The sequence below is a fragment of the Ochotona princeps genome, chromosome 12, assembly GCF_030435755.1.
Source record: "Ochotona princeps isolate mOchPri1 chromosome 12, mOchPri1.hap1, whole genome shotgun sequence".
In the NCBI taxonomy this organism is placed as follows: Eukaryota; Metazoa; Chordata; class Mammalia; order Lagomorpha; family Ochotonidae; genus Ochotona; species Ochotona princeps.
In genome coordinates, this window is record NC_080843.1 from 1,535,548 (window position 1) to 1,560,025 (window position 24,478).

At 60.2% G+C, this 24,478-nt stretch overlaps 1 protein-coding gene across 1 annotated transcript in view; it reads left to right on the forward strand.

The window, feature by feature from the left end:
* Positions 1-24,478, forward strand: part of COL4A1 (collagen type IV alpha 1 chain) — a 105,444-nt gene that overhangs the window by 68,887 nt on the left and 12,079 nt on the right. The window contains exons 13-44 of the mRNA XM_058671005.1: positions 236-322; positions 858-884; positions 1,029-1,079; positions 1,486-1,530; positions 1,772-1,825; positions 2,597-2,638; positions 4,095-4,179; positions 4,546-4,581; positions 5,552-5,716; positions 6,700-6,795; positions 7,064-7,147; positions 7,677-7,747; positions 9,132-9,323; positions 9,825-9,993; positions 11,471-11,563; positions 11,640-11,744; positions 12,310-12,407; positions 12,920-13,070; positions 13,160-13,273; positions 13,852-14,019; positions 15,392-15,481; positions 16,867-17,019; positions 17,134-17,232; positions 17,316-17,405; positions 18,449-18,588; positions 19,762-19,888; positions 19,984-20,064; positions 20,349-20,447; positions 21,362-21,412; positions 22,074-22,259; positions 22,742-22,875; positions 23,929-24,001. Of these exons, the coding sequence (XP_058526988.1) occupies positions 236-322; positions 858-884; positions 1,029-1,079; positions 1,486-1,530; positions 1,772-1,825; positions 2,597-2,638; positions 4,095-4,179; positions 4,546-4,581; positions 5,552-5,716; positions 6,700-6,795; positions 7,064-7,147; positions 7,677-7,747; positions 9,132-9,323; positions 9,825-9,993; positions 11,471-11,563; positions 11,640-11,744; positions 12,310-12,407; positions 12,920-13,070; positions 13,160-13,273; positions 13,852-14,019; positions 15,392-15,481; positions 16,867-17,019; positions 17,134-17,232; positions 17,316-17,405; positions 18,449-18,588; positions 19,762-19,888; positions 19,984-20,064; positions 20,349-20,447; positions 21,362-21,412; positions 22,074-22,259; positions 22,742-22,875; positions 23,929-24,001 (3,256 nt within the window). The remainder of the gene's footprint in view (positions 1-235; positions 323-857; positions 885-1,028; positions 1,080-1,485; positions 1,531-1,771; positions 1,826-2,596; positions 2,639-4,094; positions 4,180-4,545; positions 4,582-5,551; positions 5,717-6,699; positions 6,796-7,063; positions 7,148-7,676; positions 7,748-9,131; positions 9,324-9,824; positions 9,994-11,470; positions 11,564-11,639; positions 11,745-12,309; positions 12,408-12,919; positions 13,071-13,159; positions 13,274-13,851; positions 14,020-15,391; positions 15,482-16,866; positions 17,020-17,133; positions 17,233-17,315; positions 17,406-18,448; positions 18,589-19,761; positions 19,889-19,983; positions 20,065-20,348; positions 20,448-21,361; positions 21,413-22,073; positions 22,260-22,741; positions 22,876-23,928; positions 24,002-24,478) is intronic.

Sequence of the window (24,478 nt, forward strand, 5' to 3'; positions counted from 1 at the left end):
AACAAGCATGCCCCAGGCGGGGCGGCCCCTTTGGCGCTGGGCAGCAAAGCTGCTCCTGCTGCCTGGTACTGTGGTGCCTTCTTCCTGTGAAACTCAAGTTTATGCCAAGAGGCAAAATCAGGCAGCCATTACATCTTTAAAATTGATGCTCTATTTGGGGCATCACTTTTTCCCTCTTGAACTTGGGTGCTTTGGTTTGTTTTGCCTGATTCATTCTCTATTTTCATATCCACAGGGAGATCAAGGTGTCAGTGGCCCCCCGGGAATGCCAGGACATGCTCAAGTGCAGGAGAAAGGGGACTTTGCCACCAAGGGAGAAAAGGTACTTCTGTGCTCGTGCGGCCACTGACGACTGTCACGCGTGCGGGCTGGTGCAGCCACTGCTGACCGTCACGCGTGCGGGCTGGTGCGGTGTGTGGGCTCGTGCGGTGTGCGGGCTCGTGCGGCCACTGCGGACCGTCACGCGTGCGGGCTGGTGCAGCCACTGCCAGCTGTCTGTTCTGGAACATATTCTAAAGGACCAAGAAAAAACCCAAACAAAAGCCAGGTTCTGCACCTGCTGCCCACCCAGGTCCTATGCTATGAACGGTCTCAGAGTAGGGCAGCAGCCGCCCCAATGCCAGTCTGAGGCTGCCCCTGCTCTGTGCGGACTTGGAGCTGGGGGGCATCACCAGGTTGACGCTCTCTGCCCTCTGATGCCCACAGTCCTGGCCGGTTGGAGCTGGTGCCAGCCACCGGTGGCTCTGCTCATTCTCACCTTTCAGACCAGCGGTTCCCTTTGTCAGATGTCCCCGTAGCATGTGAAGCTGATCTCACCATGAGACACAGCTCACCTCTCTCTCTCTCAACCCTTCCAGGGTCAGAAAGGCGAACCTGGGTTCCAGGTAAGCACTTGGTGGCTTTCTGTCCTCGTTGCATGAACGGGAGAGAACTTAGTGGCTGCTGGTTTCTGGCAGGTTTGTACCGCCCTGCTTTAGTGGCTTGCCAGCAGGCACCAGGCAATCTCACTTGGGCTGTTTTCTCTCCAGGGAATGCCAGGGATCGGCGAGAAAGGTGAACCTGGCAGGCCAGGGCCTCGGGTGAGCACCTCCCCAGTCTGTTCTGTTCCTTTTCCCTTCCTGCCAAACACGGGCAGGGGGAGTCTTGCAGGCTGTCCCTGAGGGCGGCTCTGAGACCCCTGTGTTGGCTGGTAGCCTCGCTGCAGTCTGGGAGCCTGGAGGAACGGAGGGGCTGGGTGTGGGGTAGGAGGCTGAGGCCGAGCTGAGCAGTACACCCCTGGATGGCAGGAGAGACGCTGGGGCCCTGTGGCGGCGTCTCAGCAAATCCACAGCCCCGCAGCCTCATCGGCTCCAGGGCACTGCTCTCCCACCTGCTCCGTCCTGCTCCTGCACCCACAGCCGGAGCACAGGGATGTAGGTGGCTTCAGAGAAACCTCAGCCCTGGGCTCCCCAAGGAAGCACTCACATGTTTGTGTTCCTTGTGCAGGGGAAGCCTGGCAAAGACGGCGAGAAAGGCGAGAAGGGGAGCTTGGTAAGTCCTCCACACGCCTTCCTGCCGCCGTGCGAGACGGGCACCATCTGACCTCGATGGTCACTGCCCGACCTTGCTGGGCGCCGTGGCCTCCTCCCTGCCACCGTGTGAGACGGGCACCTTCTGACCTTGATGGTCACTGCCTGACCTTGCTGGACGCCGTGGCCTCCTCCCTGCCGCCGTGCGAGATGGGCACCGCCCGGACATGCTGGTCACTGTCATTCCGTCTCTCTCATTGTAGGGCTTCCCTGGAGATTCAGGGTACCCAGGGCTCCCGGGCAGGGTCGGCCCCCAGGTGAGAACTGACCCCCGAGCGGGGTCTTTTGTTATATTATCTTATCTATCTTACTCTGTCACTGGAATAAAGGATCTTAAAGAAAAAAATGCTGTGGGTGAAACACATTTCTAGTGATTTTTATGGTGTTCATGCAGTTTCTATGGAAAAGAAAAAGATCTAGATTGTTCTACCCTGCAAGTTTTGCATGCGTCTCTTGCCTGTGTTAACTCCTTCCTGGCGGTAAAGCAGTAGAAGCCATAGAAAGCAGCGCTGGAGGGGAGGGGTGTGGCTGGCCTTCCCATTTTCCGCTCAGAAACTTGCGTCCTGGCCACACGCGTTAGCAGCCACTTAGCATGAGTTCCCACACAGGGCTGGGCTGCGGCCAGACCCAGCAGCTGGGAACACAGTCCTGGGTTCCCATGTGAGTGGCTGTCCCTGAGCTGTCCCCTGCGTCCCAGGGGCCGGAGCCAGGCACTGAACCTCGACCCAGACGTCTTCGTCACCTGCCCACGCATGTGTCTCTGCTGTGTGTATTTGTAAAAAACTGACATTGAGCAGTCCATCAACTTTTTGGTTCAGTGTGAGACAGGAGTATTTCAAAGTCTGTAAGTGTAGTTGTCATGTGCGTGAGAGCACTCCCTCGTCCTCTCATTGCTTGTGCCAACATGCCAACACAGAGTGCTCCTGGGGCCCTTGGCGGCCGGGCCGCGTCTTACCAGGAGAGCACCCTGCTTTCTGAGGGACGTTTCTCATGTGGACAGGAAGTGGAGCTGTTTTCTTCTCTTGCAGGGAGACAAGGGAGAAGCCGGACCTCCAGGCCTGCCTGGCATCGTGAGTATGGCGCTGGCTGCTGCCCTCCAGGGTGGGCACAGGGAGGCTGCGGGTCGGGTCTGCTCGGGTGGGGTCAGGCCCTTTGACAGTGTCCACGAAACTCTGGGCATGCTGGGGGCATGCTGTGAGGCCGCCCACGCCCCCCTTCTACGCCGTGACCTTCGTGCCTCTGCTCCGACCGCTGAAAAGCCAGGGTTGCTCCGGGGTCTGCCACACCGGGAAGCCTGTGCAGTGGGCAGGGCGGAAGAGCAGACCACCCACCCTCGGTCGGAACAGAACCATTTGTTTTTGTAGATAGCGTTTCACTGATTGTCCATGTGCTGTGACCATGTCACCAGGCTTTTCTGAGTTGAGCTTCTTCCTCCACTGTGCCCCCGTGGTGTCCATGTGCCCCACACTTCCTCCCAGCCGGGGCGTCCCCTGGCGGCTGAGTGTGGCTCTGCTTGCTGTTCGTGCACAGCAGCAGCTACACTTCTGGGATTGTTGGATCAAAGCACTGAATCTTATTCATGTGCTTATTATTTCGTGTATACTCACAGTTCTGTTTTTAATATTTGAAAGTTTTACTTACACACACACACACACACACACACACACACACAGACCCTTCATCTGCTGATCCATTCAAATGATCCAAAGCACAGCCAGAGCTTCCTGGTCTCCCATGCGAGTGCAGGGACCCGAGGACGTGGCTGTCCTCCGCTGCCTTCCCCGGTCGTCAGCAGGGAGTTGGATGGAGGTGGGACAGCGGGGAGAGGCACCATTGAGGTTTAGCCTGCACACTGGTCTGTGCTCTGTTCTGTCTTACTAGTGGCTGCTTGCACTGTTGGACTGCTCTGTTTTTGCCTTAACTTCATCAGCGCTTTTTTGTTAGTTTTTGTTGATGCTCGACGTTTGCCCCTTTGTCCCTCTCTTCATTCTCAAGGGAGGATTGTTTACATTTGTGGGGACGGCATGCTGGTCTGTTGCATGTGTGTATCGTGGAGTAGCCAAATCAAGTTCTGGAAAATACGCTCCTTTGGATAACAACTGCTAATTTAGTTGGTACCTAGGGTTGTGTTTAAGGCCGTTTTGCAAACATGTCAGTAGATCAGAGCCAGGAGGAGCCACTGTGTCTGACGTGGCCAGCAGGGCCTCCTGGGCTTGAGATCTCTGTGATTTCAAAAAATACAAACAGAACCACGGTGGGACATGAAAAGAAATATTTCCCAGTGAAAACCATGTGTGGGCGCCCAACCTGTAGCCTGGGGCTGTGGAGTGTCTGCTGTGTGATGTGCGTGTGCCTGCCTTGGTGTGGGGGCAGCAGCTGCCCAGAGGGGAGCCCAGGACCTGCCCGAATGCCCGTGCCCTCTCCCTCGATGGGTCCTGCACCCAGCCACCCCACCACTGCTCCCGCATGCTGGGTTCGGGAGCTGCCGCCCCAACGTCAGGCGGCCATCTTGCCCTTGTCTTCCAGGTGATAGGCACTGGACCTTCAGGAGAGAAGGGAGAGCGAGGCTTCCCAGGAACGCCGGGCCTCAGAGGAGAGCCAGGCCCTAAAGGTAGGGTTGTCCTCCTGCACCCCCTTTCCGGGCCAGGGTGCCTTCTCCTGCTCTGCAGAGCTGTCCCGTGACCTGGTCTCCTCTAAGTTTCGCGGGGGGGTGTCCTCAACAAGTTTGTGGAAGATACTTGGGATGAAGCAAGTGCTTGGGTTTTGAAGCGGACGCCTCCGCTGCGTTCCCCCAGGCACTGTGACGTGAAGACACTTGGGGGTGCCTGTCACGGCAGCTCTCTCCCAGCTACAGGACGCTGCTCCAGACCATGGGGTGGCTTCCTGTGTTCTGTGCTCCCCTTGAGCTTGGTGGGGTGTCGGGGGGTGTTGGGTGGAGAAACTCTCAGGCAGCCCAACATACTCCATCTCTCTGTAGGGTTTCCAGGGATCCAAGGCCAGCCGGGCCCCCCAGGTGAGATGCCCCCGCTGCCCCGCACCTTTCCCGTGCTTAGCTTTGCGTGTGTTTATCATGCGCATGAGGTATTTGTGACAAATAGCAGTGTCACACTGTCTTCCAGTTAGGGGGAGATGTGTCATCTGTCTGCTATCCTTGTCTGAGCAGGTGTCTGTGGGTTCTGTCGCATGCCACCCTCCTGTGGGCCCAGCTTCACTCGGGCGCGGCCCCTGCAGTCCTGCCCTATGCTTGGGGGTCGCTCCCTGAACCCGTGTCTCCCCCCACCCCGATGGGCCACCCTCACTTCTTCCTGCAGTCCTGCCCTTGGGCTCGTGTCCTGGGATCCCAAACCCGCCTCCCTCCTGCTCGGGCCAGTCTGAGTCAGCTTGAGGCTGCCCTGTCCCCACTGCAAGGCCAGCCTGAGTCTGCCTGAGGCTGCCCTGTCCCCACTGCAAGGCCAGCCTGAGTCGGCCTGAGGCTGCCCTGTCCCCACTGCAAGGCCAGTGTGAGTTGGCCTGAGGTTGCCCTGTCCCCACTGCAAGGCCAGTGTGAGTTGGCCTGAGGTTGCCCTGTCCCCACTGCAAGGCCTCCTGCTGGTGCCTCCCACACGCTGTTCTCTTGAGGGTTTCCGCAGAAACCATCAGACCTGTGGATGCTGACCTTGATCTTGCGTGGCCTGCAGCCTGGTCACAGTGCCTCATGGTGTGCCCTTTGCTATGCCTTCCTGCTCTTCCTGCTTGGCAGCCAGCCCCAGCCCTAGACCCTCAGTGCCCCGGCCCACATGTTTAGTGTTGCTGCCACTCCATGCCTATGCTGGGAAGGCCATTGGAGCCGAGGGAAGTGCGTGGGCTCCACACCCACACAGAGAAACCGTTCCCCCTGAAGCTCACCGCCCGGCTGGCAGTGTCCGGCTGTTGGCGGTCCGTGCCTGCTTGCCCTGGCTGTTGCCCTGCTCCCAGAGTCGCTGATTTGCCTGTGTTGGTTCCAGGCTTTGCTGTGCCGGGCCAGGCTGGTGCTCCCGGCTTCCCTGGTGAGAGAGGAGAAAAAGGCGACCAAGGCTTCCCTGGCACATCCCTGCCAGGACCCAGTGGAAGGGATGGAACCCCGGGTCCTCCCGGGCCCCCCGGACCTCCAGGACAACCCGGTCACACCAGTGAGTTCCCGTGGTATCCAGCCGGGAGTGGGCATGGGCGGGCAGGGCTGCCCAGGGCTGGGACAGCTGCCAGAGCTGAGCACAGGGCCCAGGGATCGCCCGCCGGTCAGGCAGTCGTTCACATTCCCCTGGGGGGCTGCACAGAGGCGGCCGTGCCAGTTGTTAAAGCTTGTAGGAACCGCCACACGTTCAGCAGGTGAGTGGCACTGTGTTGGTGACGAATGGCAGGTGCTGTCTGCTGCTCAGGCCCACACACGCACCGAGGGCCGGGAGGGGACGGCATGGGAGCAGATGTGTCCAAGTGCTCCCTGGAGCTTCCTCACGTGTCAGGCTGGGTGTCTGCCGCGAGCTTCTGATTCTGCTGAGGCAAACTCTGAGAAAGTTCTAGAGGTTCGAAGTCCATTGAGGGGGGCTGGATGTCCACTCCAGAAAAAGTAATTTCCAACTCGTGGGAGTGGGCGTGTCCAGCATTTTCAGGACTCAGGGCCTGGACGGCGGGCAGCCTCGCTGCGCTGGGAGCCACAGGCAGGCTCTCAGAGGTGTAAAGTTCAAGTCCACTGCCTGGCCTGCAGGTCAGAGGGCTGGGGGAGATGTAGGGCCAGCCCACCGCCACACCCACTGGGAGCAGCTCTCCGACAAACCAACAGGCCACAGGCAAATGCAACCAGACAGCGCCCATGACCTCCGTGCTGCCCTAGCTGGAACTGGCAGCCTTGCTGCCCCCCTGGAGTGATCTGTGCTCGGCAAAGGAGGGCTGGGAGTTGTTCGGATGCAGGTTGGCGGGCCTTTCTGAGCCCCAGATCGTGAAGCTGTGAACTGACAGAGGTGGGGGGTGCCTTGCAAGATGAAGAGGCAGTGAGGGGGAGACCAGGGTGAGGGGTGGAGACAGCCCCCCAAGGCTGCACGACCCCAGGTGGTGTGGTTGTTGGAAGAGAGGGCGAGCCTGCCTAACTGCGATCCTGTGCCTTTGGTGTGCGTTTCAGATGGCATTGTGGAGTGCCAGCCGGGGCCTCCGGGTGACCAGGGCCCTCCCGGGGTTCCAGGGCAGCCGGGATTGACTGGCGAAGTTGGAGAGAAAGGTGAGAATGCAGTTGAGAAGACGAGCGGTCGTGTGTGGGTTTGCGGGCTCCTCCCTGGTGCACTTGCTCACCCAGCTGCAGGGCGTGGGCCTCCGTGGCTCCTGCTGCCTTCTCCGGGTCCCCGCAGTGGGGTGCCCGGCCTGGGTGCCGCTGGGGAAGCTGGGCATCCCTGAGGACTTGGTGTGAACACAGCGTCCCGTGTCCCCTCCACACATGGCTGAGATGATGCCTGCCCCGGCAACTGCTACTCCTGTGTTTCCTCTTTCAGGTCAGAAGGGGGACAGCTGCCTCGTCTGTGACACAGAAGGGTTGCGTGGCCCCCCAGGGCCGCAGGGGCCCCCTGGGGAGATTGGTAAGCCCACTGTGCGGGAGGGTCCGGGCAGCGTGGGAGGACCTGGGAGATGTGGGCGGGTTCAGGTGAGGTGGGTCCTGGGGCCACATACCTTCCTGGCGAGAGCGCTTCGCTCTGCGAGAGGTTGTGCTCTGTGCTCCGACTTGGAACCAGTGAGGCGGGCGTGCAGCCTGATGGCCAGATCTCCTCTCTGGTGTGGGCGCCGACAGGCATCAACTAGCTTGCCGTCGGGCATCAGTGAGATTTCCTAGTGAGAGGACAATGGTGTCACGTTCACCCCATCCCAGGGGCTTAACTGTCTCAGACAACATGTGCAGAGCCTCCCTCACGTGGTCCCTAGGACTGTGGGTGTGAAGGCTGGGGCACTTGCAGCCCTTTTGTTCATAAGTCACTTGTGGGCATCTAGGGTCATGTTTTTGTCCTCTTTTCCAGGATGCTGTGTGGACTTTATTCTTTGCAGTCTTGTGGGGACAGAGGGTTTGGAACAGGTGTCTCATAAGTTCTGTGCTGCTTCTCTCTCTCTCACAAGGGTTCCCGGGACAGCCAGGGGCCAAAGGCGACCGTGGATTTCCCGGCAGGGATGGCCTTGGAGGACTGCCGGTGAGTAAGGCCACTGGGTTCACGTGTGTGGGCAGCCCCGCCCAGCGAGTGTGAGGTCCCGTGTGCGTGTGTTTGCACGTGTGGCCCTGGTCACTCATGTCCATGCGACCTGGGACCGAGTGCCACCCCGTGGCCTGCAGGACCCATGTTGCCAGCTCCTGTCCTCGCACTTAGCTAGTTTCACCGCCGCCTGTGTCAGGGTCAGGTTCTTCCCGCAGGGTCGCTAGGGTTCCCTGAAACAAAGGGGCTGTGAGGGCCCCTCAGAAGCAGCCATGCTGCGGGGTGAGCCGTGGCCTCTGTGCGTCACCCTTGGGCGTGAGGTCCCCCAGGGTCAGCTGCAGCATTGTCTGTGAATGGGCTCTGTGCCAGCCATGCCCACACAGCCGTCAGGGTTCTGAAACATTCCTCCCCCTCCTGCCGACAGACAGGCATTCCAGAATATTCCTGCTGCCCACGTCTGTTGTACGGCAGCGTTTTCAGATCTGAAAAGTTTAGTGTCTGGGTCACCTTGGCACGAAGCTTTTCAATCAGATACAATCCCAGCTGCCAAGCATTGCAAGTTCTGAAGGAAGCCATTCCTAGACATGAAGACTCGTCTTATTGCTGAAATCATGGCTGTTCACAGGCTCTGCAGCTCCGTAGCCTGCCCCCTCCTGGACTCTCTTTGCTCCTGTAAACGCTCCAAGCTGTACTCGCTACCTACGATTCCCTGTTCTGAGGCAGCTCTTTAAGGTTTTCAGTGGTTTTAGATGTTGCTGGAAGGTTGTGTGGAGGAGGTGGAGATGGGGCTGTATTCCTCTTGAAGTTTGACCCTGGCCTCTGCTCCCTGGGCACTCCTAGGGCTGAGCGTGGGGCGGGGGAGCAGGGTGCCCACTCTCGAGATTGTTTAAGATGTGTCTAAGTAAAGGAGGAGTTCACATAACCGGGAAGCCAGCCCCGTGGTGGGGATCAAAGACAAAGCCTTTGAAGGTGGCGGAAAAGGACGCCTCTGACCTCTGTCCGTCCGCCTCTGTCGGCCCGGTGCTCCTGGAGCTCTTCCTGTTCGACTCTGGCTGAAGTCCACGCCAGATGCTGCAACCCCACGCCCCCAGCCCTGACCGTCAGATAGCAGAGAAAGGGGCAGGGAGGCAACTTCCCAGCCAGGAGTGCTGCACGCCTACTGCCGTGCCGCCCCCGACCTGTGCTGGGCCCTGTGGGATGCTCGGCCAAGGCACATTTTCAGAAGGTTGTGCGAGCACTGAGGTGGGTGGGGTTTGACAGCGAGATGAGCCGTAAACCCATGACTGTCTTCAAGCAGGTGGCTTCAGGATGCAGTCTGTGGCCCGGGCACGTGGGGGTGGGTCACGCGTGGTCTGTGGTGGCCTCACAGCCATTGTTCTTGCAGGGACCGCAAGGTGTTCCAGGGCTGATGGGGCAGCCTGGAGCCAAGGGCGAGCCTGGAGAGATCTACTTTGACGCACGACTCAAGGGTGACAAAGGAGACCCCGGCTTCCCAGGACAGCCCGGCATGCCAGGGAGAGCGGGGTCCCCTGGGAGAGATGGCCACCCCGGCCTGCCTGGTCCCAAAGGCTCCCCGGTACGTTTCGCTGCGCCTCCACACCTGCATCTTACAGACGGCGGGGCAGAAGTGAAGGACTGAGGCCTCTGTGTGTTTTCATCTGGGTGGTGCCAGGGCGAATGAACCTTGTGCGGGACCCATGGGTCCCCTGGGGTCCACAGGCCTGGGTGCTGCTGGTGCACACCGGGGAGTGGAGCAGGGTCCTCTGATGGGCTTGGGATATGCACACAGGTCTGTCTTGCTGCCTGTTTCACCCTGCAAAGTCTGACATGGTGTTAGTGACACTGCACCGAGAGAGCCCAGGGCCACACGCTTGTTCCCTGAGTGTCTCCTACCGAGGGTGAGGGAGGGGCAGGCCAGTGCTGGGCTCCGAGAAGGGCTTCAAGGGAGGGGGATGCGTTGAAAGCGAAAGCCAGGGCTCCTCCAGCCCTGACACACTGGAGGATGGGAAGACGTGTGGGGTGGGAGTGCTGCTCTTCCCATTGGTGACTGCGTGTCCCCTTTCATCCTGGTTCCCAGGGCTCAGTAGGATTGAAAGGAGAGCGTGGCCCCCCTGGGGGTGTTGGATTCCCTGGAAGTCGCGGTGACATCGGCCCCCCTGGGCCTCCAGGATTTGGTCCAATTGGCCCCATCGGTGACAAAGGACAAGCAGGCTTTCCTGGGAGCCCTGGGTCCCCTGGCCTGCCAGGTGAGGTCTGAGAGCCTTGAAGGGAGCACAGAGGACGCCTGGCGTCACTCCTGCAGGCGTGGGCTGGGAGCTGGGCCTGGACTTCTTAGCTTCTCAGCGTCTTGCCTCCTTGTTTGTGAGCTGGGCCCTGGGTAGCTTGAGTCTGAGTGAGAAGACGGGTGTGTCACGGGTGCCAGCTGCAGGCCACCTTGTGTGTAGACATAGGACAGCACAAGGCCATCTTTCTCCCTCTTTCTGCCCACAATGGCGTCTGTGTCCTGGGCAGCGTCCTCTCCACAGCTCCTCTGCTGTCCCCATGTCATGCTTGTTGCTGGCTCAGGCATTTGCTGATGCCTCATTGAGTGGCTCGCACATGTGCTGATTCTGTCCCTAACTGGGTGTCTAGTCCCAGCCCTGACCTTTCCGCTGTCTGCTTGTGAGGGTGGCATGTAGAGCCCTCCAGCATTGCCTCCTGGTGGGCATAGGCTGCTGTGTGTTTCATGTCCGAGAATGGGCCCTGTTCTGTCCCAGTTGGTTACTCAGCACCCATGTAGGAGTCCCTTGATAGCTGTTTTTAGAAAGAATCCCAGAGCCATCCCCTTTCCAACTGGGGGCCCGGGAGAGTGGGCTTGACCCACGTGACCCCCAAGAGCCAGGACAGGGGCCGAGATCACTTCAGCCCGCCTCCAGATGTGTCCACAGGTGCCTTTGTGCCAGTCACCATGGCACGTACCCAGAGCTAGACAAGGAGTTGGACTAGCTTGTCAGAAGAAGCAGATGGGGTAAAGCGTGTCCTGGCTGGCTGGGCAAAGAAACCCCAAGCAGGGTCAGTGGCTGTGTGGTTGTCTGCGGGCCACATTCCGTGGCACCCCTTGGTGTCAGACCCAGCAGCTTCGGTCTCAGAGGCGTACCGTCCCTCTCCCGAGCAGCCCGTGCCGCTGCGCCCCAGGGGTGGAGCTGACGGCAGGGGAGAGAGAGCCTGTTGGTCCCCACTGCCCCTGTGGCCGCGTCTGTTGGGCCCCCAAGTCCTGTGAGAACTCCACACGCACACAACCCGCAGGGGTCCCTCTCCTAACAGATGAAGCTTGCGCCTGGGCACCCTGGGTGTGGGCTTGCCCGGGTCACCCTCTTACTACCACCTAGGGACCGTAATTGACATCAGCCTTGAAGCCACTCAGGATTTGTTTGAGAAAGCTAGGGACTGATGACCGTGCTTGGCTGCCTTGACACAGGCTGTCTAAGAGCCCCGAGTCCAGCTCACGCTGCCTTCCTGTGGGCATTCACTGTTTCCTAACTCTGCTCGGGGCTCTTGAGGCGTCTTCAGTCTAACAAACCTCTGGGTTATTTTGGATGTATATTTTGTGGTAAAGACCAGCTCTCCGTGGAAGATTCTAGAAATGTAGAGGGATGAGCTGGGGAACGGTAGATGACTTTAGTTTCTGGGTGCTCCCGGTGTTGGGAGACATGGTCCATGTCGTGTGTTGCTCTTTCTTCTCAGGTCCGAAGGGTGAAGCAGGACAGGTCGTCCCCCTGCCTGGCCCTCCGGGAGCAGAAGGCCTGCCAGGCTCCCCCGGCTTCCAAGGCCCCCAAGGTGCTGAGGGCTCCGGCCCCCGGGTCACGGTGGGGCTGGCTTGTGTTTCTTGTGCTAACTGCTGTCCTCGCCACAGGTGACAGGGGCTTCCCTGGAGCCCCAGGACGGCCAGGACTTCCGGGAGAAAAGGGCGCCATGGGCCAGCCTGGGATCGGCTTTCCAGGGCCTCCAGGCCCCAAGGGTAAGCCTGCCGGGCAGGTCTGGGCCTGCAGGAGTCCAGCAGTGATGGTCGTGGACCGTCCCTTCTTCCCTCAGAGAGCGGCCAGGGCCAAGTCCAGCAGGCCAGCTAGGGGCCCACTGGAGCATGCCCTGCTTGGGTGTCAGCAATTCAGTCCCTTACAGAGCAGCTGCAGGAGACATGAGAGGGAGGGAAGGGGGGCAGGTGGGGAGGGAGGGGCAGGTGGGGAGGGAAGGGGGCAGGTGGGGAGGAAGGGGCAGGTGGGGAGGAAGGGGCAGGTGGGGAGGGAGGGGCAGGTGGGGAGGGAGGGGCAGGTGGGGAGGGAAGGGGGCAGGTGGGGAGGGAGGGGCAGGTGGGGAGGAAGGGGCAGGTGGGGAGGGAGGGGCAGGTGGGGAGGAAGGGGCAGGTGGGGAGGAAGGGGCAGGTGGGGAGGAAGGGGCAGGTGGGGAGGAAGGGGCAGGTACACTGGAGCAGCTTGGGACCAGAATGGAGGAGCGTGGTCAAGAGACGTTCAGGAGGGTGAGGAATATCACCGGGACTCCATGACCACCTTCACTTGGCACAACAGGTGTGGACGGCCAGCCTGGAGACAGGGGACTTCCTGGGAGCCCAGGCCGCCCAGGGTTTAATGGCCTACCTGGCAGCCCCGGTCTGCCAGGACAAAAGGTGGGTGCCCGCCCTCCCTGGGGAGTGGGTGAACGGACACTAGAGGGTGGCTACAAACCACACGGAGTGGACCCACTTGTGCTGTTTTCTGTTCAAAGGGTTTAACTGCTCTGAAGAGTGGCAGAGAGGGAGGGAGAGAGGGTCAGAGAGAACCTTCTATGCATGAGTTTACTCCCCAGGCGCCCGCAGTGGCCAGGGCCGGCCACGCTGAAGCTAGGAGGCTGGAACTCCATCTGGGTTTCCACATGAGTGGCAGGGCAAGCACTTGGGCCACGTCCTATTCCCTCCCAGGCACATGGTCAAGGTAGTTTACTGGAAGTGCAGCATCCCAAACTGGAACAGGTGCCAGTCTAACACACTGCACCACCACCCCAGTCCTGTCTGGACTTTGTCCACCACTTGCCCAGGCTGAGGACAAGCGTGGAACATGAAGAATCCTTCTAAGAGTTGGCAGCCTGGTTGCTGCCGGCTTTGGTGGTCAGTTGATTTCTCTGTGCTTTGGGGACTTGTAGGGGGAGCCTGGAATCGGCCTACCAGGACTCAAGGGACTTCCTGGGCTTCCTGGCATTCCTGGCACACCCGGGGAGAAGGGGAGCATTGGAGGGCCTGGCGTCCCTGGAGAGCATGGAGCCATCGGGCCCCCTGGGCTTCAGGGCATCCGAGGTAACTGCTTCGTTGCGGGAGCGCCTGGGCTGTGCCGGGCACTGAAGCTGTTCTCACTGTGCGCTTCACTCCCCTCCTTTCCCCTGCAGGTGACCCAGGACCTCCGGGCGTGCAAGGCCCCGTGGGCCCTCCAGGAGCTCCAGGAGTAGGCCCCCCCGGAGCAATGGGCCCCCCTGGAGGGCAGGGACCGCCGGGGTCAGCAGGTGACGCATAGCCCCCTTCCCTGTCACGCGCTCCCAGGGGGATGGGCCATGGTGTGGCTGTCCCCTTAGAGGGGTCCTGCCAATTCGAGGGGCAGAAGCAAGCCCTGCTTTGTGAAAGTAGGTTTGTTGTTTGCTTGCTCTGCGTTCTTGGCTTCCGACCAAGAGAGGCTGAGGAGACTCCCTGTTATTTTCTGTAACTCTTCCAGTTGTATTCCAAAGTGTATTCTTTGATCGGGGGGTATAAGTCATGGGTCATCTGAACTACCTGGGTTGTCCAGAAGTTACGCTTAAGAGGCAGGTGATGGTGGGGACAGGGTCAAAGGCCAACCAGGGATCAGGCCACACTGGCCAGGGCACTCAGTGACAGTGGCTGTGGTGGCAGAGGGCACCAGGCCTGTCCCAGGACGCTGTGAATACCCTGATTGTCATGGCGACCCACCCAGCAGTGTCTGGTGAGCTGTGTTCCGGGGCTCTCTGAGGACACCCTGGCCTGCTTGCTGCAGAAGCTGGACCACCGAATCCACCATGGAGTGCCCGTAAGTTCTATTCACAGTTGTTTCTGCCTCCCCCAACCTTAGGTCCTCCTGGGGTGAAAGGAGAGAAGGGTTTTCCTGGCTTCCCTGGACTGGACATGCCCGGCCCGAAAGGAGATAAGGGAGCCCAAGGACTTCCCGGCCTAACTGGACAGTCAGGGATGCCTGGCCTTCCGGGCCAGCAGGGGACACCTGGAATCCCCGGCTTCCCAGGTGCGTGACTTCTGAGCTTCCTGCCACCTGTGCTGCTGCTGTGGCACCCTCTGTCCTGACTCTCAGCTTCACTGTCATTGTGACCCACGTGGGGGTGCTCTTGGCTCTTCAATGTCCGCATGGGGGGTGCTCACAGCTCTGCTGTGTCCACATGGGGGGTGCTCACGGCCCTTCAATGTCCGCATGGGGGGTGCTCACGGCTCTTCAATGTCCGCATGGGGAGTGCTTACAGCTCTGCTGTGTCCGCATGGGGGGTGCTCACGGCCCTGCTGTGTCCGCATGGGGGTGCTTACGGCCCTGCTGTGTCTGCATGGGGGGTGCTCACGGCTCTTCAATGTCCGCATGGGGGGTGCTTACGGCCCTGCCATGTCCGCATGGGGGGTGCTTACGGCCCTGCTGTGTCCGCATGGGGGGTGCTCACGGCTCTTCAATGTCCGCATGGGGGGTGCTCACGGCTCTTCAATGTCCGCATGGGGAGTGCTTACAGCTCTGCTGTGTCCGCATGGGGGGTGCTTACGGCCCTGCCATGTCCGCATGGGGGGTGCTCACGGCTCTGCTATGTCCGCATGGGGGGTGCTCACGGCTCTGCTATGTCCGCATGGGGGGTGCTTACGGCCCTGCTGTGTCCACATGGGGGGTGCTCACGGCTCTGCTATGTCCGCATGGGGGGTGATCATGGCTCTGCTGTGTCCACATGGGGGGTGCTCACGGCTCTTCAATGTCCGCATGGGGGGTGCTCACGGCTCTTCAATGTCTGCATGGGGGGTGCTCACGGCTCTGCTGTGTCCCGCATGGGGGGTGCTCACGGCTCTTCAATGTCCGCATGGGGGGTGCTCACGGCCCTGCTGTGTCCGCATGGGGGGTGCTCACGGCTCTTCAATATCCGCATGGGGAGTGCTCATGGCTCTTCAATGTCCGCATGGGGGGTGCTCACGGCTCTTCAATGTCCGCATGGGGGGTGCTCACGGCTCTTCAATGTCTGCATGGGGGGTGCTTACGGCCCTGCCATGTCCGCATGGGGGGTGCTCATGGCTCTTCAATGTCCGCATGGGGGGTGCTCATGGCTCTTCAATGTCCGCATGGGGGGTGCTCACGGCTCTGCTGTGTCCGCATGGGGGGTGCTCACGGTCCTGCCATGTCCGCATGGGGGGTGCTCACGGCTCTTCAATGTCCGCATGGGGGGGTGCTTACGGCCCTGCCATGTCCGCATGGGGGGTGCTCATGGCTCTTCAATGTCCGCATGGGGGGTGCTCACGGCTCTGCTGTTTCAGCATGGGAGGTGCTCACGGCCCTGCTGTGTCCGCATGGGGGGTGCTCTCGGCTCTTCAATGTCCGCATGGGGGGTGCTCACGGCTCTTCCTTTTGGCTACAGGTCCTAAGGGAGAAATGGGCGTCATGGGAACCCCTGGGCAACCAGGCTCTCCAGGACCAGTGGGTATTCCAGGATTGCCGGGTGAAAAAGGTAAGAGTACTGGCAAATGAAGAACTCGCCTTGTGTCTATTTGTTGGTGCCTCATGGGAAATCCGCAACTTGGTGCCGGTCATATGTCGGTTGAGGAGACAGACGCAGTGGGGAAGGCGGCGGGAGCCTCCTGCTGCACAGTGGGGTGGGGTGCAAGCTGTGCCCTGCTACACGGTCAGGGCGGAGCGGGCTCCCCCTCGTTGTGTGGCAGGCAGTGGGCAGCGGGCTCCCCCTGGTGGCATGGCGGGCAGTGGGCAGTGGACTCCTTAGTCACATAGCAGCGGGCCGAGTTCTCAGAACCAGATTTGCAGACTGAGTCATTTCACAAGCTCTGAGTTTTGTTTCTTGTTTGTTTATTTTGATTTGTGTGAGAAGTAGAGAAACAGATTTTCCATCCCCTGGCTTACTCCCCAAATTCTGCGTGAGCTGGGCTGGGCCAGGCGGAGTCAGGGCCCTGGGACTCGATCTGGGTCTCCCCTGTGGGCATCAGGGCCAAGCGGGGAGCTGCCAGCCGCTGCCCCCTGCCTAGGGGCTCTTCCACCGGAGTGTGGACCGGGAGCTGGGCCCTGGGCCCAGCTGGGAGCGCGGGCATTTCAAGTAGTGTGTTGAGTGTGAGGCTGTGCGTCCACTCTTCCGATTTGTATTTTTTGCTCTTGGAAGTAGGTCCTACATATAGCAAAAAAGGAGTTGACTGTAATTGTGAGATAGTAAAAAGGTCATGTTTTGGTAGAATAGGAAATTCCCATTTTCCTGCTTTGTTCAGAAGTTGAAGGCTATGTAAATCAGCTACAGACAGGCCCAGTCACAGACACAGTTATCAGATGGCAGCTGTTCTGGCAAGTGGCTTTCTCGTCTTTCAGCTGGGTCGCACTGTTCCTTGTGACTCAGACACTCAGCATAGGAGGCGTCATCAGTTCTTGGCTACCCTGCCAGCGTCCGAACCTCCCTCTGTAGCTGTCCCTTTTGACAGCCCTTCAGTGTGGCCGCCCATCAGCGTGGCCGCCCATCACCGTGGCCGCCCTTCACCGTGGCCACCCTTTACCGTGGCCGCCCATCACTGTGGCCGCCCTTCACCGTGGCCACCCTTTACCGTGGCCGCCCTTCACCGTGGCCGCCCTTCACCGTGGCCGCCCTTCACCGTGGCCGCCCTTTACCGTGGCCGCCCATCAGCGTGGCCGCCCTTCACCGTGGCCGCCCATCAGCGTGGCCGCCCTTCACCGTGGCCACCCTTCACCGTGGCCGCCCATCACTGTGGCCGCCCTTTACCGTGGCCGCCCATCAGCATGGCCGCCCTTCACCGTGGCCGCCCATCACCGTGGCCGCCCATCAGCGTGGCCGCCCATCAGCGTGGCTGCCCCTTACTGTGCCTCCTCCTTCCTCTGCAGGAGACCAAGGCTTCCCAGGATCCTCGGGACCCAGGGGAGACCCCGGCTTCAAGGGTGACAAAGGAGATGTCGGGCTCCCAGGCAAACCTGGCTCCATGGACAAAGTGGACATGGGCAGCATGAAGGGACAGAAGGGAGACCAGGGAGAGAAAGGTAGGTGGGAGGGGAGCGGGTCCTGATCGGTGACGGGAGCAGCCTTGCAGCCTTGCTTGTGCAGGTGCGCTTGCCCAGAAGTCACGGGTCCCATGGGTGTTCTCTGACACACAGGACAGACTGGACCAACTGGTGACAAGGGATCCCGAGGAGACCCTGGGACTCCGGGAGTTCCTGGGAAGGATGGCCAGGTGGGACAGCCAGGACAGCCAGGTACGTGGAGTGCATGTGGAGGAGTCTGCGTTCCCTGGCCATGGGGACAGCAACCTTGTGAGTCCACTTTTGTCTCTCTGCAGGCCCAAAAGGGGATCCGGGCATCAGTGGGACCCCAGGTGCTCCTGGACTCCCTGGACCTAAAGGCTCGGTCGGCGGCATGGGCTTGCCAGGTAAGGGGTGTTCAGGGGTTCCCACATGCTGCCTGTGGGATGCCTTTGCAGGATGGACCACTGCCACATTGACCAAGACATGTGTGTTCCAAGATTTGTTTATTTGTTTGAAAGTCTAACTAGAGAGGAGAGAGAGAGAGAGAGAGACTGAGAGAGAGAGAGAGACTGAGAGAGAGAGAGAGACTGAGATCTTCTGTCTGTTTGTTCTCTCCCCAAATGGCTGCAGTGGCCAGGGCTGGGTCATGCAGAAGTGAGCTTCATTCAGGCCCAGACTCTCTGGCCATGCTTTCCTGGACACATTAGCAGGGGGCTGAGCAGAAGTGGAGCAGCTGGGATGCTAACCAGCGTCCATATAGATTTCCCATGTTGGCATTTGTACCTGCTATGCCACAGCACTGGCCTCAGTCACATCACACCCTTCTGCCTGGAGGTGGGTGGTGTGCTGGCACTGCCCATGGCTGTGGTAGGGTCAGACATGGTCAGCTCCACAGGATATCTGTGTGGCGGCCCCTCTCTGGGGATCAGCGGCCCTTGTTCTGGATTCTGGGCTTCTGAGCCCTCTGTTCTGGGGGTGCAACTGCCTGCCAGCTTTGCTCCCCGGGGAGCAGCCAGAAGGAGTTGGGGGAGAAGGGAACCCCTAGACTCCTCTGGGTTATCCTACTGGGGACAAGAAAGGGGCAAAACCAAGACAGGAGGCGTCTCCATTTTCCCTGAGCCCCAGGAGGCAGGCTGTCCTGGAGTGTCTGCTCCTGGGTCACTGCTTGTGCCTGTGGGGGCGGCCCCTGCTGTGCAGGATGCTCCCTCTGTCTGCTTGCTGTTCAGAGCCTGCCTCATACTGCAGCTTGGGTGTCAGTGAGAACTGGAGAAGCTCGGAGCCTTGGCAAGGCGGTGCTCTGAGCTGCCGTGTTGCCTGGCTGTGTGCTGACGGCCTTCAGCGTGGAGGGGCGGCTGATGTTGGCTGGGTCCTCGGCGGGGACGTGTTGGATACTGTCTCAGCAGGCACAGACTTTACATTCAAGCTGAAATATTGTTTGTGATTACAGGAACCCCTGGAGAAAAAGGTGTGCCTGGCATCCCTGGCCCCCAGGGCATGCCTGGCCTACCTGGAGAGAAGGGAGCCAAAGGAGAGAAGGGCCAGGCAGGTCTGCCTGGCATCGGGATCCCCGGAAGGCCTGGTGACAAGGTGACAACCTCCCATGAGGATATACCCTCCCTCCCCATCACGGGGGATGGAGACGCAGTACCGCCCCCTGCCCAGCCTGTGTAACTTGTTTCTTCTGCCTGCCCTGTTCACAACTTCTGCCCTAAGGAAGAATCTAGAAGTAGGGTCTTGTGGAGGAGCAGGTGGCATGCTGGCCCAGGGCAAGGGAGGACCTGGCGGCAGAGATGAGGCTCTGGGCTCCCTTGTGCTCTGGTCCCCGCTCTGCTGTCAGAGTGGCCTGGGCCCTGGGCGCTGGTCCCCACTCTGCTGTCGGAGTGGCCTGGGCCCTGGGCTCTGGTTGCTGTCGGAGTGGCCTGGGCCCTGTGCCCTGGTCCCTGCTCTGTTTTCAGAGTGGCCTGGGCCCTGGGCTCTGGTCCCCGCTCTGCTGTCAGAGTGGCCTGGGCCCTGGGCTCTGGTCCCCGCTCTGCTGTCAGAGTGGCCTGGGCCCTGGGCTCTGGTCCCTGCTCTGTTTTCAGAGTGGCCTGGGCCTTGGGCTCTGGTTGCTGTCGGAGTGGCCTGGGCCCTATGCCCTGGTCCCTGCTCTGCTGTCAGAGTGGCCTGGGCCCTATGCCCTGGTCCCTGCTCTGTTTTCAGAGTGGCCTGGGCCTTGGGCTCTGGTTGCTGTCACAGTGGCCTGGGCCCTGGGCTGAGAACTTGGGAAGGGCCGGCTGCTATCTCCATCCCTGTGGTTTCACAGCCGTGGACTTGGCTGCTCAGGGTCAGAGCTGTTCACACAAACGTGCCTGGCTTGCACACACATGGCGTTTTTCTTGTCATCTTTTGCGAGCTCTCTGTGCCGAGGGTCATTTGAATGCTTATGATGTCATTCACAGGCTACCCTGGCTTCAACTTGGCCTTCTGTAGGTTGACTGAATTTGGCTGCCGTAGCCAGCCCAAGTGATTGTGTGGGCCTTGTCCGGCGTGTGGCTGGACATTCCCCGTCCTGCACAGTGCAGCCTCCCCACTGTGGGCGTGGCAGTCAGGCAGGTTCACCATCCAGGTCACCCCGGGGTGCCTGTAGGACCTGGACAGGCAGCAGGACATGTTTTGGAAGGACTCTTGGGTTTGGCCCTGGTGTCTGTCTGGGTCACAGAGCCAGGTCCCCAGGGGATATTGACGGTGCATTAACTGCGTTTGCTCACTGTTCTGTCACAGGGAGACCCAGGCGTGGCTGGATTCCCAGGAAGCCCTGGAGAGAAGGGGGAGAAGGGCAGCACCGGGATTCCAGGAATGCCAGGGTCTCCGGGCCCTAAAGGGTCTCCAGGGAGTGTAGGCTATCCAGGTAGGTGCCCAGGGGCTCCTGCTGGAATGGGGCAGGGGCCCAGAGAAGACAAAGACAAGCCAAACTTGTCACTTGCCACCTGTTTTTCCCTTTAGGAAGCCCAGGCTTGCCTGGTGAGAAAGGTGACAAAGGCCTCCCAGGATTGGCTGGTGTCCCCGGCATCAAAGGAGAAGCAGGTGGGGCCCCCTCCCTGGGGTACAGGAAGGGTGTGGGGGTTGTGGGAGACCTGCCCCCATCTTCGGATGAGCACTCTAGGCCAGGAGCTGCTGGGGTCTTTCCCGGGCCCCATTCTCTGCATGGTGTGTGGGTGACCTGGGGATTTGGGACCAGCTCGAGCGGGTCGGTGATGCCAGGGTGAGCCTTGGCGCAGCCCCTGGAAGGCTTCAGATGTGGGCTTTGCAGCTGGAGACCAGAGGGCTCCATGAGTACCTGAGTGGGTGACATGTGGCCTTTCTCTCAGGTGTTCCCGGGCAGCCTGGTCCTGTGGGTCCAGCTGGCCAGAAAGGCGAGCCAGGCAGCGATGGCATCCCAGGGTCTGCGGGGGAGAAGGGCGAGCCAGGTACGTCCCGCCCCCTCCCTTCCCACGCTGCCCACCCACAAGCACGCCCGCCTCAGTGGACACAGCAGGTTGAGTGTGCCGGCTGGCTAGCAGCTGTTTAAACCTCACCACGGGCAGGTGCGTCGGGATTGGATAAGAAAAGGGATGCAGTGAGCACATGTCCAGGGGGCAGCCTGCGTGCTGCTCATGGCGGGAGCGTCCTGCCCGTGGCCTGGCACTGGCTCTCTGCCATATTTGAAAGGTACTTTGGGAACTGCCTCTTGGTCCCTGGATTGGCTCCTGCTGTGGATGAGGGGCTGCAGCTGCCCCCCACTATGGGGATGTCACATGCCGGGCAGCAGCTGAGCTGAAAGGCGCCTGAACCGGGTGGGTGCGGTAGGGGTGCTGTTGGGCTGGCCCCGTTTGTGGATGGTACACAAACGGTCACTCAAGCAGAGCTCAGAGGGCAGTGCCATGCTGACTGCCCTCTACCCCTCCCGTCACCTGCTGTCACCAGGTGTCGGCTGCCCTGACGCTGTGGCTTTGCGATGGGGCCTTGCTGGATGGGCCCCCAGAACGCCCACGTTTGTTTCCAGTGGCAGGAATGGAACTGAGCTGCACAGGCCTGTCCGCTGAAGGCTGTGATGGTTCTGAGCTAGAAAGTTCTTGGGACAGGACACAAAGTGGCCTGCCAGGTGTCCTGCAGCAACCTGCGAATGCAGTTCTGATGCCACACCATGGGGTGCTGACAGAGGCAGTGCGGGCACACAGCAGATGTACAGAGGGCACAGGCTGCTGACTCCTGGGTTTCCATAGTGGTGTGGCCTGGGCACACAGAGGTCCCACAGAGGTCCCACAGAGGGCCTGGGGCCCCAGGCACCACTCTGGCCCAGGGGATGGAGGAGACTTTGGACCGGGCCTCCTTTATCTTGCAGGCCTGCCAGGAAGAGGATTGCAAGGGTTCCCAGGAAGCAAAGGAGACAAAGGTAGTGCTTGTCCCAGCCCTGCCTCCCTGGTGACCCCCGCTGTCCCACTTGACCACCAGCCACATGTGTACCCGAGGACAGTGTGTGTCCTGCCGGGTCATGGGCTCAGAACTTGTCTTTCCTTTCCTCCAAGTCTGTGCGACTCCTGTACTGGCTGTGCTAAGAAATCCCACGAGTGCCCCTCTCCCCACGAGTGGGGGAGACCACTGCTGCCAGGCAGCTAGGCCTGTGCGCCTGGCCGTTCCTGGGCTTGCATTCTCTGCAGGTGGAGTGGCACCATGGGCACTCCTGGCTTTGTGCATGCAACAGCGCATGGCTAGGGCTGCTGAGTTTCCTGACTTCCAGACAGAACTGTGCCAGGTGGCTAGGGAACCAGGCTTTCTGTCAGCAGCACAGCTGTCCACTTGCTGTGCCTGGATGCCCTGGCACAGGGTGCTGCTTTTACACATGTGGGGGAGGATGCCAGAGTCTTGTTACACTAACGTGCTCTCTTCTAGGCCCAGCCATGGAGGGTCCTAGCGTGCCATTTTGAGAGAACAGAGTGCCCACTTTGGGACCCTGCCACCCTTGCCCCGCTGAGGGGCTCCCGGAGTGGGAATGGGCGTGTGGTGGGCCATGCTTGGCTGAACTGCCTGTCATCATTTCGTCTCTCTCCATGTAGGTTCCAAAGGCGACGTGGGTTTCCCAGGACTAGCCGGCAGCCCCGGGATCCCTGGACCCAAGGGCGAGCCAGGATTCATGGGTCCTCCCGGGCCCCAAGGACAGCCGGGGCTGCCCGGAGCTCCCGGCCGCCCCATGGAGGGGCCCAAAGGGGATCGAGGCCCCCAAGGACAGCCAGGCCTGCCAGGTGAGCCCCATCCCGCTGCTAGCTGGAGCAGCATCCCCCAAGAGAAGCCGGTGGAAAGCCTGCATGAGGGAGCCATTCACGCTGCAGGCGTCTGCAGTGTGTGTTACAGCTCGGATACGTCATGGGGCCCCACAGGGCCACGGCTTCGCTCACATCCTTCCTCCTGGGGGAGTGAAGTCATGAGGGGGGCAAGAAGAGACTGTGGATGGAACCTGCACAGGTGCCAGCTACTCAGTGCCTCATGTCAGCTCGGCGTCCTCAGGCCTTCCTCTGCCCAGGGCTGATGCATTCCCAGTGGCACAAGGTCCTGGGCCCCGGGTGCCCAGGGCACTGGGGCATGGCAGCGTGTTCCTTCTTTTAGGATCTGCCTGGGGTTTAGTAGGGTCGGGGCAGGCAGGCGGCCAGGCCGCAGCAGCACAGCCCAGGGCACTCCCACACACGGTCAGCTTCCCGCCCTCACCTGTGACTGCTCTCTCCCTTAGGGCTTCCGGGACCCATGGGGCCACCAGGGCTCCCTGGGCTTGATGGACTCAAGGGAGACAAGGGCAGTCCAGGATGGCCAGGAGTTCCTGGGCTCCCAGGGCCCAAGGGAGACCAGGGCTTCCAGGGCATGCCGGTGAGTTGTGGCCTTTGTCTTTTCCGGTTCCGGCTTTGCTCATCTGTGGGCTGCCTCCCTCAGCAGCCTGCTCTTGCCAGTGGAAGAGTTAGCGTAGGAGGCTGTTGATGTGTGGGTTATGGGCTAATGCTGCATGAGCTGTGGCAGGATTCCGGGGTGCCTATGGTGGTGCAGGAGCTCAGGGGACTCCCTGTAACACAGCAGGAGCAGGCAGAGGGCGTGCAGGCACAGGGCACTTTCTCAGGGGGAAGACTTGGTGCCTCAGCTGTCCTCAGCTTAGCAACGATAGGGCAGCGTAGGGCACATGCCTGGCAGTGATCGCTTCTGCCCATGCCTTGTGCCCATTAGGTGCTGAGCATACCAGGGAGTATGTGATTGCACATGCCAGCGACACACATGTGGGACCCAGGCCTGCCTCTGCTCCCAGGCTCCCTGCTCACAGGGCGTCCGTACCTGTGTGTCTAAGTGTGTACACATCTCTGTGCACATGCGTTCTTCGCACGGTATTTGGCCGTGGCACTTGTAAGATCAAGCAAACGAATAGGTGTAACAGATAAAATCCAACTGTTGTTGTTGTCATGTGTGCCCCGGGAAAGGAACGATATTAAAATAGTGAGAAAGCAAGCTGATGGTTTAAAAGCACGTGACAGTGCTGTACTGTAAAGGGAAAGTATCCTGCTTTGGTACCATTTAGTCATTTCTGTATTTGAAATGATTTTTCAGATCAGCCGTGGGACTTGTTCTAAGCAGAAATGGCCGTTTTTGGGGGGCAGATGGTGTGTGCAGCTAGATGGGTGTTTATGGGGCCCCGACTTTGGGGCATTGGGACATTATAGGAGCAGCAGACTGTTGCCTGTTTCTGAGGAACTCTCCCTGTATAAGGCTGTGCCGAGGAGACACAGGGAGTAAAGCAGCTAGTTCCTCACATTCCCAGCCTCCTAATCCAGGTGCGAAGGGCATGTTGCTGAAGAAACCAGCGGGGGTGTTTTCCCGCAAACCTGCCTCTGCTGGTACCCGGCGGCTTGCTCTGGCTGACGCTGTCTGTCTCCGCAGGGCATTGGTGGCTCCCCGGGAGTCACAGGCTCCAAGGGCGATATGGGGCCCCCCGGCGTTCCCGGATTTCAAGGTAAGGACGTGCGTCCTGCCACTGCTGTTGAGGGGAGTCACACCCCTACATAGAGAGCAAGGTGTCCCGTTGGGCTAAAACACGGCGCTCCTGTGTGGTAGGGGGTTTCTGTGGGAGTCAGGGACTGCTGCACATCTCGGTGGGCTGCACCTCGGAGCAAGTCGTGGATTTGGACCAGTCGTTCATTGATGATGTGTTGAGCAAGCAGTTCCTGGGTGTCCACCGGCTTCCACGCATTGCGTTTTTGTTACTGAATCAGATGTGTAGGGACTGTGAGTGAAGCGAGAGTCCAGGCTGCAGGTGCCTTCTGGCCTGTGTGGGGACACGTGGGAGTTAGGCTGTGACCAGAACCAGTGTCAAGCCCTGCCAAGGATTGTGGTCATTTCAGCTTGTTGCACATTTGGGAAAAACTTCTAGAGAGCTCAGCAGAAGTAGCCATCTGTCTTCCTGGTGGTAACTTGGAAGTGTGTTGTGTGT